This window comes from Lytechinus pictus, chromosome 2 (assembly GCF_037042905.1).
Source record: "Lytechinus pictus isolate F3 Inbred chromosome 2, Lp3.0, whole genome shotgun sequence".
In the NCBI taxonomy this organism is placed as follows: Eukaryota; Metazoa; Echinodermata; class Echinoidea; order Temnopleuroida; family Toxopneustidae; genus Lytechinus; species Lytechinus pictus.
Genome location: NC_087246.1, coordinates 45,061,187 through 45,077,742, shown reverse-complemented (window position 1 = coordinate 45,077,742; position 16,556 = coordinate 45,061,187). Strand labels below are relative to the sequence as shown.

At 36.0% G+C, this 16,556-nt stretch overlaps 1 protein-coding gene across 1 annotated transcript; it reads right to left on the bottom strand.

Moving 5' to 3' along the window:
* Positions 1–6,897: 6,897 nt before the first annotated feature.
* On the bottom strand, positions 6,898–10,488 carry LOC129271510 (uncharacterized). Its single transcript, XM_054908843.2, has 9 exons — positions 10,417–10,488; positions 9,906–10,130; positions 9,594–9,658; positions 8,977–9,282; positions 8,555–8,677; positions 7,983–8,238; positions 7,632–7,828; positions 7,309–7,522; positions 6,898–7,113 (listed from the first exon to the last, which is right to left on the bottom strand). The coding sequence occupies exons 1-9, from the start codon at positions 10,486–10,488 to the stop codon at positions 6,898–6,900; spliced, it is 1,674 nt and encodes a 557-aa protein (XP_054764818.2).
* Between the last annotated feature and the right edge of the window lie 6,068 nt (positions 10,489–16,556).

The following is a 16,556-nucleotide window of genomic DNA, read 5'->3' as shown; positions in this document are numbered from 1 at the left end:
TACTGAACATCCTGCCTGTGTTTCAGGTCACATGACTAAGGTCAAAGGTCATTTAGGGTCAATGAACTTAGACCATGTTGGGGGAATAAAAATCTGAACCTAAGGTTAAATTTTTGAAATGTCATCATAACTTATAAGATTTATGGACCTAGTTCATGAAACTTGGACATAAGGTTAATGAAGTATTACTGAAATTTTTACCGGAGTTTCAAGTCGCATGACCAAGGTCAAAGGTCACTTAGGGTCAATTAACTTTGGCCAAGTTGGGGGTATCTGTTGAATTACCATCATAACTTTAAATGTTTATGGATCTGATTCATGAAACTTAAACAAAAGAGTAATCAAGTATCACTGAATATCGTGTGCGAATTTCAGGTCACATGACCAAGGTCAAAGGTCAATAAACTTTGGACATGTTGGGAGTATCTGTTGAACTACCATCATAACTTTGAAAGTTTATGGATCTGATTCATGAAACTTGGACAAAAGAGTAATCAAGTATCACTGAACATCCTGTGCGAGTTTCAGGTCACACGATGAAGGTCAAAGGTCAATGAACTTTGGCCAAGTTGGGTGTATTTGTTGAATTACCATCATAAGTTTTGAAAGTTTATTGGTCTAGTTCATAAAACTTGGACATAAGAGTAATCAAGCTAGTATCACTGAACACCCAGTGCGAATTTCAGGTCACATGACCAAGATCAAAGGTCAGTAAACTTTGGCCATGTTGGGGGTATCTGTTGAATTACCATCTTAACTTTGAAAGTTCATGAATTTGATTCATGAAACTTGGACACAAGAGTAATCACGAATCACTGAATATCCTGTGCAAGTTTCAGGTCACATGACCAAGGTCAAAGGTCATTTAAGGTCAATGAACTTTTGCCATGTTGGGGGTATTTGTTGAATTACCATCATCACTCTGAAAGTGTATGGATCTAGTTCATAAAACTTGGGCATAAGAGTAATCAAGTATCACTGAAAATCTCATGCCAGTTTCAGGTGACATAACCAAGGTCAAAGGTCAATGGACTTTGGCCATGTTAGGGTATTTGTTGAATAACCATCATAACTATGAAAGTGTATGGAATTAGTTCATAAAACTTGGACATAAGAGTAATAAAGTATCACTGAACATCTCATGCGAGTTTCAGGTCACATGACCAAAGTCAAAGGTCATTTAATGTAATTGAACTTTGGCCATTTTGGAGGTAATTATTAAATTGCTGTCATAACTTTCAAAGTTTATGGATATAGTTTATGAATTGTGGATATAGGGGTAATCAAGTATCACTGACAAGTCTTAGGTCACATGATCAAGGTCAAATATCATTTAGGCTCAATGAATATAGTATTGTATCATTATATGAATGGTGTTTTTTGTGAATAATTATTTTAAAGTAGTATTCAAAGTCAACACTGCTGCTATATTGAATTGCATGATGCAGGTAAGACTGCCAGAGGCACTCCACTTGTGAAAATTATCATTATTTATATTATTATTATTAGTAGTAGTAGTAGTAGTAGTAGTAGTAGTAGTAGTAGAAGTAGTAGTAGTTGTAGTAGTAGTAGTAGTAATAGTAGTAGTAGAAGTAGTAGTAACATCACCATCCTCATCATCATTATTGTTACAGAGTGATACTATAGTGACAAGATACACATACAATACAAGGTATAAAAATAGAGATCGGACATAATGGAATGGGGGTGACGTTTGATCGAGAACGTTTTTTCCCTTCTGCTTAAGTTTGACAAAAGCTATAAATTTAAGATAAAATTATCACATCAATATACAAAAGCGATGAAAACAATATAAAAAGCGGTAATTTTCTGCTCGGAATCAGTCAAATAGAATAAACTTAAGATGAAATAAAAACTCCGTTACGAAAGAAATTTCACAAAAATTTCTTTGGTGACAGAGATTTTATTTCATCTTGAATTTATTATAGAGGTAATGCATTGCAGTTAACAAAGTTTATTTCCAAGTAACGTCCAAATAGTAGACTTGTTAACTGCAAAAAAAAAGGGGTGAACGCTGCATTTTTTAGTACAAATGTGCCTCTTGGCATGTATATTCCTTTAACCCATTGGAAAATTTTTATCCAAAGAGACACCCTGCATCTATGCAAATTAACCCTAATTAGCATAAATTATGTAACTCTAAAATGAGTAATTTACTAAAAACACTTGTAAAAATGTAAAGCTACTTCATAGAAATGTAAAATTTGATGCAAAGCGTTTGTGGAAGTAGCAAAAGAAAACTAATGAAAAAAGAATGCAGTAACCATACATTTCATTACCTAATTTGCATAAATTATGAGGAGTGTAAAAAATGAGGCATTTTAATCAGTACTATTAAACAGAGGTTCCATAAAACTAAACTTTACTTTACTAGGTGTTAAAGACGCCTTTTTTGCCACCGTGGGGGCTACAAACACATGAAATATTTCAATATTGTCAAAATATGGAAAGGGATGGGGAAATAGCCCCCTTAGAATTAATTTGCCTGAATTTCTTATTTATATAGCCTGTGCACTAGAACAATGCCTCCTCCTGGGCACTGTGAACGATTTATACAGGGGGTGCTGATGTAAATTTGAAAAGCAAAAAAGTTCAATATAAAATGAAGGTCATTTTGGTCCCAAGAAATTTAACAAGCAAAGAAACAAAAAGGATTGCACTACAAAATGAAGGTTATTTTGGTAACTTTTTGTTTTCGTTTTGTCATATCTGCCGGAATTCCAGGGGGTGCTGTCTATGAAGAATAATACTTGCAGCACCCCCCCCCGAAAATCTTGCGGGTGCTTCAGCCCACGCTTCCCAGTGCCAGGGCCTCCTCTATATAATGTAGATGCTGCTGTTAATAAGTGCCTTTTTCAGATGAGGGCTTCATTTAGACGATATTTTCAATATATATTGTCAAAACAAAATAAAAGGTGGGGCAACTTCGACAGGCCCCGTCATGTATATACAGGGACTTATTTCCATGCGATATAAAACAATGCCTTCTCTGTTGTTTTTTTTTTCCAAGAGGAGAATGTAAAGCGGCTTTACTGTGTAGTATATAGAAATGCATCTTTCTTCCGATGGGGCACTACAAATATTTTATTATTATTTAGGTTTGGGTAGTTTAGAGCTTACGTGTGGCTGTTCTTCAATGTACCACAGCTCCTCTACTTTTTACTTGTAGAGTATTTTTTCCTAAATCTATTCCAAGATATCAATACAAACAAAAGTAATCTTTTTGGAGTTCTAAAGACAATAAATTATTTTTAAATACATAAAACCAAAAGGGGAAAGGGTACCCTAGGCATGCTCCTGTTGGGTTATAGCATCTACTGTGCTAGAGCATTATTACAAACTGCAGAACAATATCCAATCTAAATAAAAGAGGTTCCCTAAATATAAAAGTTGCTTTACCAAAAACGCCATTTGCCTTGCCTTTGGCTTTAAAACACGATATTTTTATATAGTGTCGAAATACGGAGAGGGGTGGGAGTAAATTCGGTGGGCTGTCGTGGGCGTAGGCTTAAATAAACCAAAAACTTTCTTTAGGAAACATGTTGACTGATGTCTCATTCATCTGTCTTTTCCAAGTCGATAATACATCTCAAACTGACTTTGTAAAGTAGCGGGAATGCAGATTTGCCACTTCGGGGTCTCCAAAAGATAGATATTTTAATAAAGTTAAAATATGGATTGAGGTGGGGTACATTCGTCATGACTCATGTGTTTATATTTTTGATGTGCCAGAGCTTCATTACGGTAACCTACAAAGCAAGGTCTCCTCTAAATTTTCCAAGAGAAACAAACTAGAAACAAATAAAACAAATGGTGTTTTACCGATACCGAAATGCATTTTGCCCGTATATACCATATTATTACGTTGTGGCAGACACACCAACAAAAGCGATACGAGAAGCCGATGGAAGCTGTTGTGTTGGGATTGTGTTATCTCGAATGACATACCATTGATCGCTTTATAGCGGATTCGTGAGTGTGACTGGACATAGAGGTTTGTTTTGGCCTGGTTTAGTGCAATATCACGTAATAGATTTTGACATATTTTCCCTCTTTCTAAGCAAATTAAGACACTAATACTGTCATGAAGCATATCTATGTTTTCGCTAATATATTCTCTTTCCTGTAGAATGTTGACATTGTGCATTAATTGCTGTTATTTAAAAACATTTCAGGATTCATGAAACAAATACTCTGTTTTAAATTATAATTTGCATAATTCGTGTAAACATGGGTGTCGATCACGGGGGGGGGGATGGGGGGGGGGGGGGGGATATATCCCCCCATCCGTTGATATCTGAAAAATCCAAGCATTAAGTAGATGCATAGTATCTGAGTCGAATTATCATCAAGGGAATTATATATTTGAAATTGTACCATATACATTGCATGTGATTTTACATTTTTTATCCGACAAGTTGTCAGATCTGACAATTTTCCTTGATTTTCATTGGTTGGGAAGCACTGTTACTATGGTAACTAATGTATGTTAACTGTTGAATTAAGCAGACTTAGTCTGTTCATGGAACGCTACCCAGAGAGACCTCCTCTTACGTGCACCCAACCATTACCCGCCTCCTCTGGACATATTTTTTTTTATAATACACCCCCACCCCCTCTCCTCCTCCTCATTCCTCATAGCCTGGTAATCGTTGAGCCTTATAAAAATGAAGAACAATTATTTTTAGTCCACCTCATATCACTGACCCATTGACCCACTGACCCTTTTAAAAAAACATTGTTGGAAAAACATGTCTTCAACATTATGTACAGACAGGGGCGGCACCGTGCCCAGAAGTGGCGGGGGCAGGCCTGGGTAGACCGAAAAATCAGTCTATTTCGGTCAGGATATGCTCCGCTGAGACTTCGTCTGGCTTCGCGGTTTCCCCTCAATACCGTGTAGGAGGAGGACTGAAAAATATAAGAATTTTTTTTTTAAAGCTCCTCCGAAACAGATGATTTTTCAGTCTAGGATATTTTTTATGGGAGGGTTGGGTGTAAGACGACTTAAAGATGGCGTATTTTTCCAATTGAATTACACGACACAACTCTCTTCCTTTTCCATCTATTTTTACTCTCCCCCTATTTTTCACTACATTCTGAAGAAAAAAAACATAGGGGATATCCCGACCATCCCATCAAAAATACCCGGGCGCCGCCCCTGTGTACAGAGCCCCACCCCGCTCTGTACCGTGATGGACTACCTTCGGTTTTTATACCGATTGCTCCATCTCCGTATAATGAACAGTGAATGAAAATCTCCTTAAATAAATATTGACCGGATTCTTTTGCAGTAAGTTACATTTCAAATAATAGTTCTTGTGTAATTTTTCTAAGCCACCAAGCGCTTCCATTTTTTTTTTTGGGGGGGGGGTCATAATAAAGTTGCAACGAATTATCTTGTATATTATTATGTTTGTTTATGCAATTTATCTTGTTTTGAAATGGAAATTTATTGTTCGATCAGGTGATATGATCTTTATCAATGAAATGTAATAGTTGGTTTGCTGGGTAAACCATTTATGTTGAAGAAAATGGCCTGAATTTGCATACTATTGTAAAAGGCCCCTTCTTGATTTGATTGAAGCTAAATTTCAATAGTTTCAATCAGGATATTCGGCTGCTGACTATATACAAGACATCCTGACCGACTCAGACTGGAAATGAAATGATAACAATTCAAATAAATATTGTTTTTTTTTATCGAGAGCCGTGATTTTTTTTAGAAGTACTGCAGAACTTCTTCCGTTTGAACGAGCAAGTTTAACCTCAATACAATTGTTTATTGGTAGAACCCGGTTGCTTCAAAATTAATTTGCCATCCAGTGGTAATCTCCACTTTATCCATGATCAACCTAGATTTCAATTAATTGTTGAGCAATACGAGCATGGTAGTTACCAATTGTTACCCGAATAGTAACTTTTATGCAACTAGGGCCCTTGTATTTTTCACACTGCTATATCAATCCTAATTGTAATATCGAGCAGCTATGAGAATTCTAAAGTAAAATAAATAATAGAACAGAATGATTGTAAAAATAATCGTAAAGAATATTTACAATACTTACCCCTCCACTGCATTTCAAAAGATAATAAATCAATATCCCTGCAATTATCTAAAATTTAGTTACCTTTCATATATATATTTGTCTGTAAAATGTATTCCATGTGGTTCTTTCCTTGAGGAAAAAGTTCATTAAATATCAAAAACGTGCATCATCGTTAATAATTACTTTGTTATAATTTCACTTTTAATACTATTGAAAATTCAACTTCTCTCTAAATGGTACAAGTAGTGATGGTTCAGAGCAGTAAAATTCAAATTTCGTTCTTGTTTTTTTTTATTTTTTCGAGGAGAACCAAATATAGAATAGGCAGTTCGTTTCTTTTTGGTAATCATGTTGAAAAATACTTCAGGTTATTTTTGGTTGTTGCGAATATTCGTTTTAGCAATTTACGTGAATAAGACGTTGAATGAATTAAGTGAGAAGTGATGTTTTTATTACACTTTAAAGAACGAATTTATAATGAACTAATCATTTTACATAATGTTTGTTCGTTCATTTTGCCATTTAGTGTTATACTGCATGTTTCTGATGCATGTTTGATGCAAGATGAAAAGAAGCATATAATTTTCCTGATTTCAAGAAAGTTTGAAAACATTATTTATCTGAATACAAAATTTATTAAAGTTATCAAACAACATCATTCTGTGAATATGCAGCTGTGTCTTGCATAAAATGTGAAATTGAAATAAGCTTACTTTATATAGCTTTTAATCCAAATGGCATATTACTTTAATTGTGTTTTAAAAATGTGTTTAGATATATGTGAACTGGGGATATGATTTGATATCTCTTGAAATGCAGTGTGTGCCTACATTACCCTCTCGAGCTCGTCGACGATCTCGTCGATGGTGGGTCGGCAGAGGTGGGTAGTCTGCCGACAGATGTTCCCGATGGCGGTGAGATCGGCGGTGTTCGTACGATCTCCCATCATGGTCAACAGACGGCCGAGTTGGAACACGTCGCTCGAGACAGAGATCGGATGGTCATCGAGGGCGCATTCTGGGGCAATGTGGGTATAGATCTCCTGTAAATATAAAAAAATAAAAAAAGTACAATATTACATGAAGACACAATTTTACTGCTAAAACCATCTAATTAAAGTTTGACTTAATTTCATCAAAATTAAACAGAATATACTGAATTAGATGGATGAAAAGATTATCAGTAAGACACCAACTTTGATGTATCTTTAATTTTACCAGCATTTTAACCACTATACCTTTTTTTGGTACTTCTCCTTATCCTCGATGGAAAAGCAAAAGGAGAAGGGTTCGGTTCGGGAACAAGCCAGCCCAAAGTCTACGATAACTGCCTGCCACCGTCCAGTTGTGGCCTTACGAAGCAAGCAGTTGTCTTCCTTGAGGTCGTTCATCAAAAAGCCTTTCTCGTGAATCACCCCAAGTGACTTGGCAATGTCGAGAGCCAGACTGAACCTAAAAGAATAGAAAAAGAACGGGAGAAAAGAAGAGACAGGCAATGAAAAATGAAGAAATTCATGCATGCCTTATGTTGAAGAGTTAGAATAAATTATTATCAACTTACCATTCTTGTTGACTCAGTACTAACTCTCTCATGCCACGGCTGAGTGTCCAGGTCTCACCCGTAGTCGTGTCCCCGATGAAATCCATCGCAAGGCCAATCGTACCTGTGCTGATCTCCAAGCATCCAAGGAAAGTCGGGAAGCACTCCTCTCTGCCAAGAATGTCGAGGATGAAAGCTTCGGACTGGATGACCTTGACCTATCGAAATAAAAATCAATGCAAATAAAACAAATTCTTAGAGTATGCTTTTTGTTATTATTATTTTTTTTTTTTGCGATTGCACTGTCTGGCCTTATACTGCCTAATGCGAAGCTTTAACAGTTTAACGGTTTTTTAATAAAAGAGAACCAACCTTCTTAGTCATCTCCTCAAAATCGTTTGGGAGCTCGAAGGTCTTCAATGCGATGGGATGGTCGGTCACACGATGACGGAAGAGATGGACTGTTCCGTTTACTCCGCTGCCCAGGAAGACGTCCCCACCTCCTGGAAGGAAGGACTTCAGATCGACCATTTCCTGGACGAAGGAAGATGCCGGGACAAGGGCAGGGGCAGTTGAACCGCTAGAAGGAGATGTGGCAACACCAACAGCTGAGCTCACTGGTGTAGTTCTACCAAAAAATAGTGTAATAATGATAATCATAATAGTTTTACTTCTTTAAGTAAAGTCTTTTATTATCTGTTGAAGCGGAGGTGTGGATAAATCACACACAATTTTCTGCAGTCTCAAAGTCCTAAGTTATAATTCACAGAACTATTAGGGCACAAGTTTTTTTTTAATGTTTCGTTTCTAAATAAGTTTGTTTTAGGACACCTGTATTTCAACCAGAAATCAAGTAAGAAACATATACACTGATCGGATAAGTATAGTTGGCTGTTGAATACTGTCCTGTCACTCGTGTTTCAGTAAGGTTTTTATCTACTTACCGTGAGACTGTGTTTGGTGTTTGATGGTGAACCACTACAGGGGCTTGAGCAGAGAGTGGTACTGTTGGAGGGGTACCAACTGCTGCTCCAGAACCACTGACCTGTCGGCTAGGTTCTGGGTGTCTGTAATTGACAAAATTGTGAATCCATCCATGTTTTTTGTTTCACATTAGATTTGAATAATGATAATAATTTTCAAGTTGCCGCGTCAGACGGTAAACATGGCCTTTTTCACGAGTATTTTTTTATTTGTTTGTTTTAGCCTTTTTAAGGCTTTTTTTAAAGACTAGGGTATTATCTATATTGCAGATCTATTACGGAATTATTTATTCTATTATACATCATGATGATTCATGCTGCTGTTTGGTTAGACTTTTACCAAAAAAAAATTGATGTATAATATAGTTTAACTTTATGCTTACGCAAGGGGTAATGACAAGGTGTCAATGAGGGCTGTTTCTGGTGTAGATGGGTTGTATGGTGCTGTTTCTGGTGTAGATGTGTTGTATGGTGCTGTTTCTGGTGTAGATGGGTTGTATGGTGCTGTGTCTGGTGTAGATGGGTTGTAAGGTGCGGTTTCTGGTGTAGATGGGTTGTAAGGTGCGGTTTCTGGTGTAGATGGGTTGTACGGTGCTGTGTCTAGTGTAGATGGGTTGTATGGTGGGATGGATGCTACTCCATGGTCTAATGGTGCCGAAGACAGTGACTGATGGTTGTCTCCAGAATACCTATATAGGCGACAACAGACTTGACATTAATTTAAACGTTTATATTTATTTAATGAACAAATCATTAAACGTCTGCCAGTTATCAAGAATAATATAGTTGTTTCAGCTGTATTATATTCCTTTTTGTATTTTTCATCTTCCTTTTTCCCGTCAGTTTGCTGAAAAAAGGATGAAAGAATATTTTAATGTATTTCAACCGCCAATAAATAAATAAATACACATTTTTGCAATAACGTGTATTTCTTTCTATTTATATCGTTTTTGTTTGAATTTGATGTTATTCGTTTTCTATCAATTAATTTGACATTTACCAAGAGACTCTGGTAGCTGCTCCATTGGCAGGAGAAGAGCTCTCAACTGGCTCCCAAGTCATATCCTTGGAAAATGGAAACAGAAAAATAAGAAAACTTCAATCAAAATTTCCCTTGGATAGATTGTTCTTTTTGAATTGTTTTATGAAACCGATGATTTGCGATATTGTTTAGCCTTAAACATTATGCCATTACAGTAAGTTTCGTGTACAACAAAATATGAAAGATATTCTTTCCGAAAAAGCATAAGTCCATTAAAACCTTGCATCGCTTCTGGTTAAATCATTTTAAAAAATCGAAGAAAATATTTACTTGAAGATTCTTTAAAGCAGCATCTCTCTGCTTTCTGGCCTCCGCCAGTTCCATCTTCAAGATCTGGACTTCGATCTCTGAGTCCAGGAACCGATCTTGGAAAGCCTTGGCCTTCTTCTCTGCCTGTAGCCTCCTTCCCTCTGATTCCGTCACCAGAGAGTTGATCTTAGCGAGGAGGTCTGCGCTGTCTCCATCAGGCCCAACACCAATCTGGGAAGCCAGGTTCTAAGAGTTGAATCAAATAAATTAAGTTTATTTTCAAGAATAAAATAATAACTGTATCACTAATGGTGTATTTCTTTAACTTTTTATTCTATTTCATATATGTCTCTAAAAGCATAATCAAGCAATGCTGAATTATCCAGTCTTATTCGTAATATATATCAAACTTTTTTGTTAAGTTTATGCCAGTATCATAAGCATATTTATTTTGAAGGATTTTCCATAAAGTTTGAAAAGTACAAGTGAAATCTAAAATAAAATGTTCACAAGAGATTGTAAATAGACATACAGCAATCTTTTCCTGAAGTTGCTGTTTCTCCAGGAATTGTTGCAAGCACTGCAGAAGCAGCTTGCCCGACATGTTGCCAGCTGGTGTGTTGGGAGAGATGGCGGGTGGGGAGAAAGTTGGATCCTGGTGAGACCAACACAGCTCCTGTTTAAAATTGATCATTACTTCTTTTTTTAAGATACTACATTAATGGTATTCAAAAGCCTAAATTATAGCATTGGTATAAGATTTTAAAAATTTATGTGAATTATCTAAATATTAGCCTACCATAACATGTTAGTGTCTCACTCTTCCATTACATGTTCCGTTGACCGATCTAGGCCTATATGAAATTATAAATTTGAATTTCCACTTTTTTAATTTAGCGCTCTCGATGGTGTTTTAATTTTTTATCTAAATACATTTTCTAACAATATTAGTGACTTGATGTAAAAAAATACTTCTTTCTTTATCTTAAGTTTGTTTCATTTTGCTTTAATTCATTTGGAATTTATGATTGCATATAATTTGCTTACATCCATGGAATTAACCATCGGTGATCTGATGGCAGGAGAAGCTGACCCAGTACGGGGAAGAGGTCTCAGGACCCAGGGGGTTGGAGGGCGGACAAGTCGATTGCAATACATCGCCAAAATATGTTTCCCGTGATCAAACTAAAGAAACTTTGTTCTAATGAGAGAGAAATTGGAAAGAGAGTAGGATTGAAAAGAAAAAAATAGAAATTCAAACGTTTGTTTCAGTCACGTGACCAGTAGAGAATAGTCGGGAGGAGGAAGCTGTCCCAAGTTTTAAAAATTGGGGTCTAGATTAAAAATTTGTGTGAGAATTCAAATTGCCAGACATTACCTAACAATGAAAAATTGCTTGGATATTTTTTTTAATTGTCTATATTTCGGACATCGTCTAAAGTTTTAAATCTAACAAAGTTTTGCGACATATTCTATCGCTCTAAATTCAAAATCAAATGAAACTAAAATTTAGATTGATCTAGATTATAAATCAATTTCAATTTGAATTTGATTTGAATAAATCACTCTTTATTCTAGCCCTTTCGTAGTCTACAGACTTTGCACACGCACGACGGTCATCGAAAACATGAATGTTGACATTTTATCATATCACATTTTTGTTCACTAAGTTTTGAATATTCATCATTTTTTCTCCAAACTTGCTCAATTTATCAAGAAATATCTAATGATATGATACTGACCTGACAATTAGCAAAAATGACTTGAAAAAAGCAAGCAAAATTGGTGGAAACTGTCAAAAATTTGGCAGTGGGTTCTCGAGATAGCAAATTTGCAAAGAGAATGGGGTTTGTTTACAAACACTCGTTACCAGGGCGCGTGAGGGGTGCGGCTGTTACCAGGGCGTGGTCACATGGCGCTGCGCCGTTATTCAGCGCTAGCTTGCTATTGGCGCAATTTCATGAGCGTTCTTCGCGCAGTCTAGTCGGCTGGCTTTGTACTTTTCAAGATTTACATTATTACGTCATCTTTCAAGGATTGCGTGATAAGCATATAACTTTGATTCAACTTCACTTTAATCATACTTCATTTTAACTTTATGGGGGCTGTCTGGCTGCATGAAATGATCTGTGGCACAATCTAAAAGTGTAATATACATTTGGAAAGGACTAAAGAGCAGGGAAATTAAGGTGATATTTGGTTCAATGTCTACTTTTTAGCACATACCTTCCTGATTTCCAGGGAGTGCACACGCATCACCCACAGGCAAATCTTCTTGGGGGGGGGGGTGCTTCATCACCCCCAAATCCCGCTTCCCAGGGACATGACAAAAGGAGTTTATCAAGAATAAAAAGGAGAAAAGGATGATGCATCCTCAATCACTAAATAAAATCAAACATTTACAAACTGATAATCATACTTATAACAAATCAAAAATTTGAACATGATGAAATAACACGTATAGCCTATCGCGTTACTTTGAGAGTGATCGGGGATAGGGGAAAATGGAGAGTGAAGAAAGAGGCTGTGCTGAAACGGTCCTGTACTGGAGAGTTTTCAGTTGATCAACATTTATTTGTCTGAAAAGTTGTCAGATAGGTGTTTCATAAAGTTGTTGATAATTTAAATTACGAGCGACTTTAAGAACGACTGGTGATGTATTTTCGTACATTATATACACACTAAATCGTCACCAATTAACATTCAGTGTATACTATTTACCACAATGATCACCAGTCAGGGGCGGCGGAACGTATTTTCGTTTGGGGGGGGGCAAAGCCAAAAAAGGGCACTTATATGTCAAAATTTGCATTTTGGGGCAGACGGATATTTTCACCAGGAGATTATTCTCTGCGTGAAGTAGTTGTATATTTTGTAATAATGATTAAGTTGAGCAAAGCCTTTTTGGAATGATTTCTTATTATCTAAATATATATTTAGTCTATTTTTCCGCGAGCGAGCGGTTTGGAAAATTTTTCAAATATGAAGTTGTTAAACTCGCCTTTTGATCAATTATGACGCTAATTACTGTTAAATGGGCATCCTCGCGAGATGATGTTGCGAATCGCAAGCTCAAACTTTTTGACATTTCATTAATAAGACATGAAAATTAAACATTCCAAGCAGTTTTTTGTTATCATTAATGAGCTGTGTATCTAACTAAAGAAATGACGCGAGCGCGAAGCGCGAGCTGAAAATTTCAACACACTGACCAGGAATGGGATCTGATAAGGACTGCATTTAGTGACTGATTAACAAGATACATATCTCACCACTCGAATAATATGAGCGCAAAGTGCGAGCTAAAAATTTGTGATTTTCCAAACTGAAAAGTAATTTTTGTATCAAAGAATAAAATGAGTACCTCACTAAACAATAATTGATGCGAGCGCGATACTCTAACCTAAAATGCATTATGTTTTACTTAAAAAAGGTATTTCATTTTGAAAAAGGGCACATTTCATTTTGAAAAAGGCACTTGTCGAATATATCATCCGACAAAGCCTTGAACGAAACGCTTCCCTGATGATGTGAGAAAGCCAGTGGCGTAACTACGGGGGGCATGGGGGCACGTGCCCCCGCCCCCCCCCCCCCAAATCGGCTGGCCCCCCCAAAAAAAAACGGGAAGAGGAGAAAAAGAGGGAGAAAGGAAGAGAAACGAAGTGGGAAAGAAGAAATTATTGTTCATCATAATGTTATATTATAATTATATTATGTTATAATACATAAGAAACACTTTTTCATAACTTTATGTATCATTATTTGCTCAGGCCTATGTCTTCATTTTTCCCGGTGCTCCCATTGTCTGTTTAACGTTTTTAAGTCAATATACACCAAATATATTTCCTCGCACTTCGACTTTTTATTGTTTGATGTAGTGACATATGCTTCTTTTTCATGACTACTAAAAGGGATTGCCCCATTTTAAGGTGATAATATAAAACATTTCCTGTCCGTGCTTACGTTCGCAATAGTAGATTGGTGAGATAATATGTCTGCTCTTCATGAATTCCTAAAAATCAGTCCTTAACATGTCCCTTTTTCTGATCTGAATATCATCATTTGGTTAGTTAGATACGTATGGTCTTAGTGAATTCTTACAAACAAGCCTTAGAATGACCCTCTTCGGGTCTGAATATCCTAAATTTTCAGCTCGCACTTCGCGCTCGCAATATTTGATTAGTGAGATGCGTGTTATAATCATGGTTACAATGACTACAAAAAGTGCTTCATGTGTTTAGATGTAGCAAAATCAGCAAGCGCTTTGCACTTGCATTAGATGACTATGGTGAGATATGTATACCCTTAATGGATTCTTAATAGTCCTTAACATGTCCCTGTTTGGGGTCAATATTTACAAATATTTCAGCTCGCGCTTCGCGCTCGGATTGTTTGTTTAGCGAGACAGGTATGTATCGTGATTACAAAAAATTGCTTATAATGTCCTTTTTTGGTCTGAATATAAAAAATTTTCAGCTCGCGCTTCGCGCTCGCATTATTTGATCATACATAATTTAACGGCACTGTCCTTAAAATGTCCCTATTAGGTCAATATACCTGGCAACTGAACGCGCTCACTAAGTGACTCAAAGATTTTGCTGGTGCCCCCCCCCCCATGCCATGACTCACGGTACGCCACTGGAGAAAGCCCCTTCTCAACCAAAGAGATAATACCTTCCATTGTCATGAAGGTAATGTATATAGTTTGAACTTGTTCTGCTCAAGCGCATTATTTTATAGGGCCTATACTAGACCAACTTGTTAAATGCCTTCTACTTGATATTTGTATTTCCAGTAATAATTCTACTAAATGTACCGTACACACATCGGCCTAAGTATAGTCCAAGCCTACTATAACTTTGGTCTTATAGAATTTTACATATCTGCTTCTAATTTCATATTCAATTTCATCGGCATGATCTGTTATGTTATGTTTCTATCAGTTTTGTTCAATTGCCAATTATTATTGAATTATTTGCTTTATTTGAATTTATAAAGAAAAACAAGACATTCATGTTATACCACTGTATCCTTTCACCCCCCCCCCCCCCACACACACAATAAACATTTTCACACTCATCCAAACTATACTCTTCCGGTAAAATCAGATTTTGTACACACATACGGAAATGGGCCCAACTCAAAACACATGGCCTTATCCCCAGTATAGAGATATGCATAATAATAATATTAATAATATAGAGTATTTCTAAAGCGCCAAATCCACATTGATTATGTGCTCAAAGAATAAGAATTGCTTAAAATATAAAATAAGAAGGGTGAAACGAACTTTCTGTTTTGACTTATATACTTGTATGGATTTTCTTTTCTTCATAATCTTAGCCCTCTTTATTACAATATTAGGAAAGCGGAAATGTTACTCGATTACTTTTACAATCTTCATTGCTAATTTGTTTCCGTATTGTACATTCTTTGAACTCCAATAGATCACTATCTTAAACAACTCTGACTAGACTCCTTTATGTATTTTTGTGTTTTAATGTAAATATGAATCCACTACACTTATTTCTATTCGTTTATTTGCGAAGGGAATTGAAGGCGTCTCATTTAAATTTATGTGAAGAACGTGCAATCGATTTTTTTAAATTCATAATTGCCGAAGAGCAAGCAAATAATTTAAAGAGATGCTCCAGGCTGAAGATATTTATATCTCAATGAATAGAGTAAAATTCACAGAGCAAAATGCTGAAAATTAGATCAAAATCAAATAACAAATAACAAAGTTATTGAATCTTAAAGATTTGCAATATTTTGGTGAAACCGTTCTAGGCATGTCTTCATGAATATTCATTAGGTGGGCTGATGATGTCGTATCCCCACTTGTTCTTTTGTATTATGTTATATCAAATTAGGTTTATTCAAAAAATTTCTACCAAAAACTAAAAAAAAAGTGGATTGAAAAGTGATTAAGTGCATTAGTTATTTCTAGCTGCAACTTATTTTATCATAATGGGCACGCATCATTCACACATTTATGAAATAAATGAAATAATTATGATTTCATGTAATAACATAAGAAAAAGAAAAGAGGGGATGTGACATCATCACCCCACCTAATGAATTGCTTATTGCATTTTGTTTTATTTCTCAATAAATCACACACCCTTATATGGGACAACATTTTGAAAAAGTCGCGAGCAAGCAAAAATTTTCATATTTTCGACACGAAAACCTAATTGTTTGATAAATTTCCGTCCATTCCCTTTTTTCTCTTTGTCCCTTTTTTTTCGTGCTTAAATTTTGGGGGAGTACATGCCTCCCAAGCCCCCCCCCCCTCCCCTCATACGTCGGTGGCAGTGGTATATGTCGCTCTTTGTAGCACTATCAATTTGGTATATCGATTGAGTATCAAGAGCGCCAACTCAATTTCTTTTATTCTACGAAATGTGTGCGATACCATGAATATTATTCAGCTTATATTGTAGCTATAATGAATATGTCATAAATTGAATAGCGAATACAAAATTAAATACTATTGCCTACAATTAGTCTGCACGTGAATTAGAAAAAAAAAGAGAGAACAAATATTAAAACGTAAAACTGTTACACAAACAATGACATAGATATCTAACACCATGATATACTACGGAGTAACGGGGATACAACCTTCGTAAACACATAATAAAAACAAGTCAATTAAACTCGTACAAC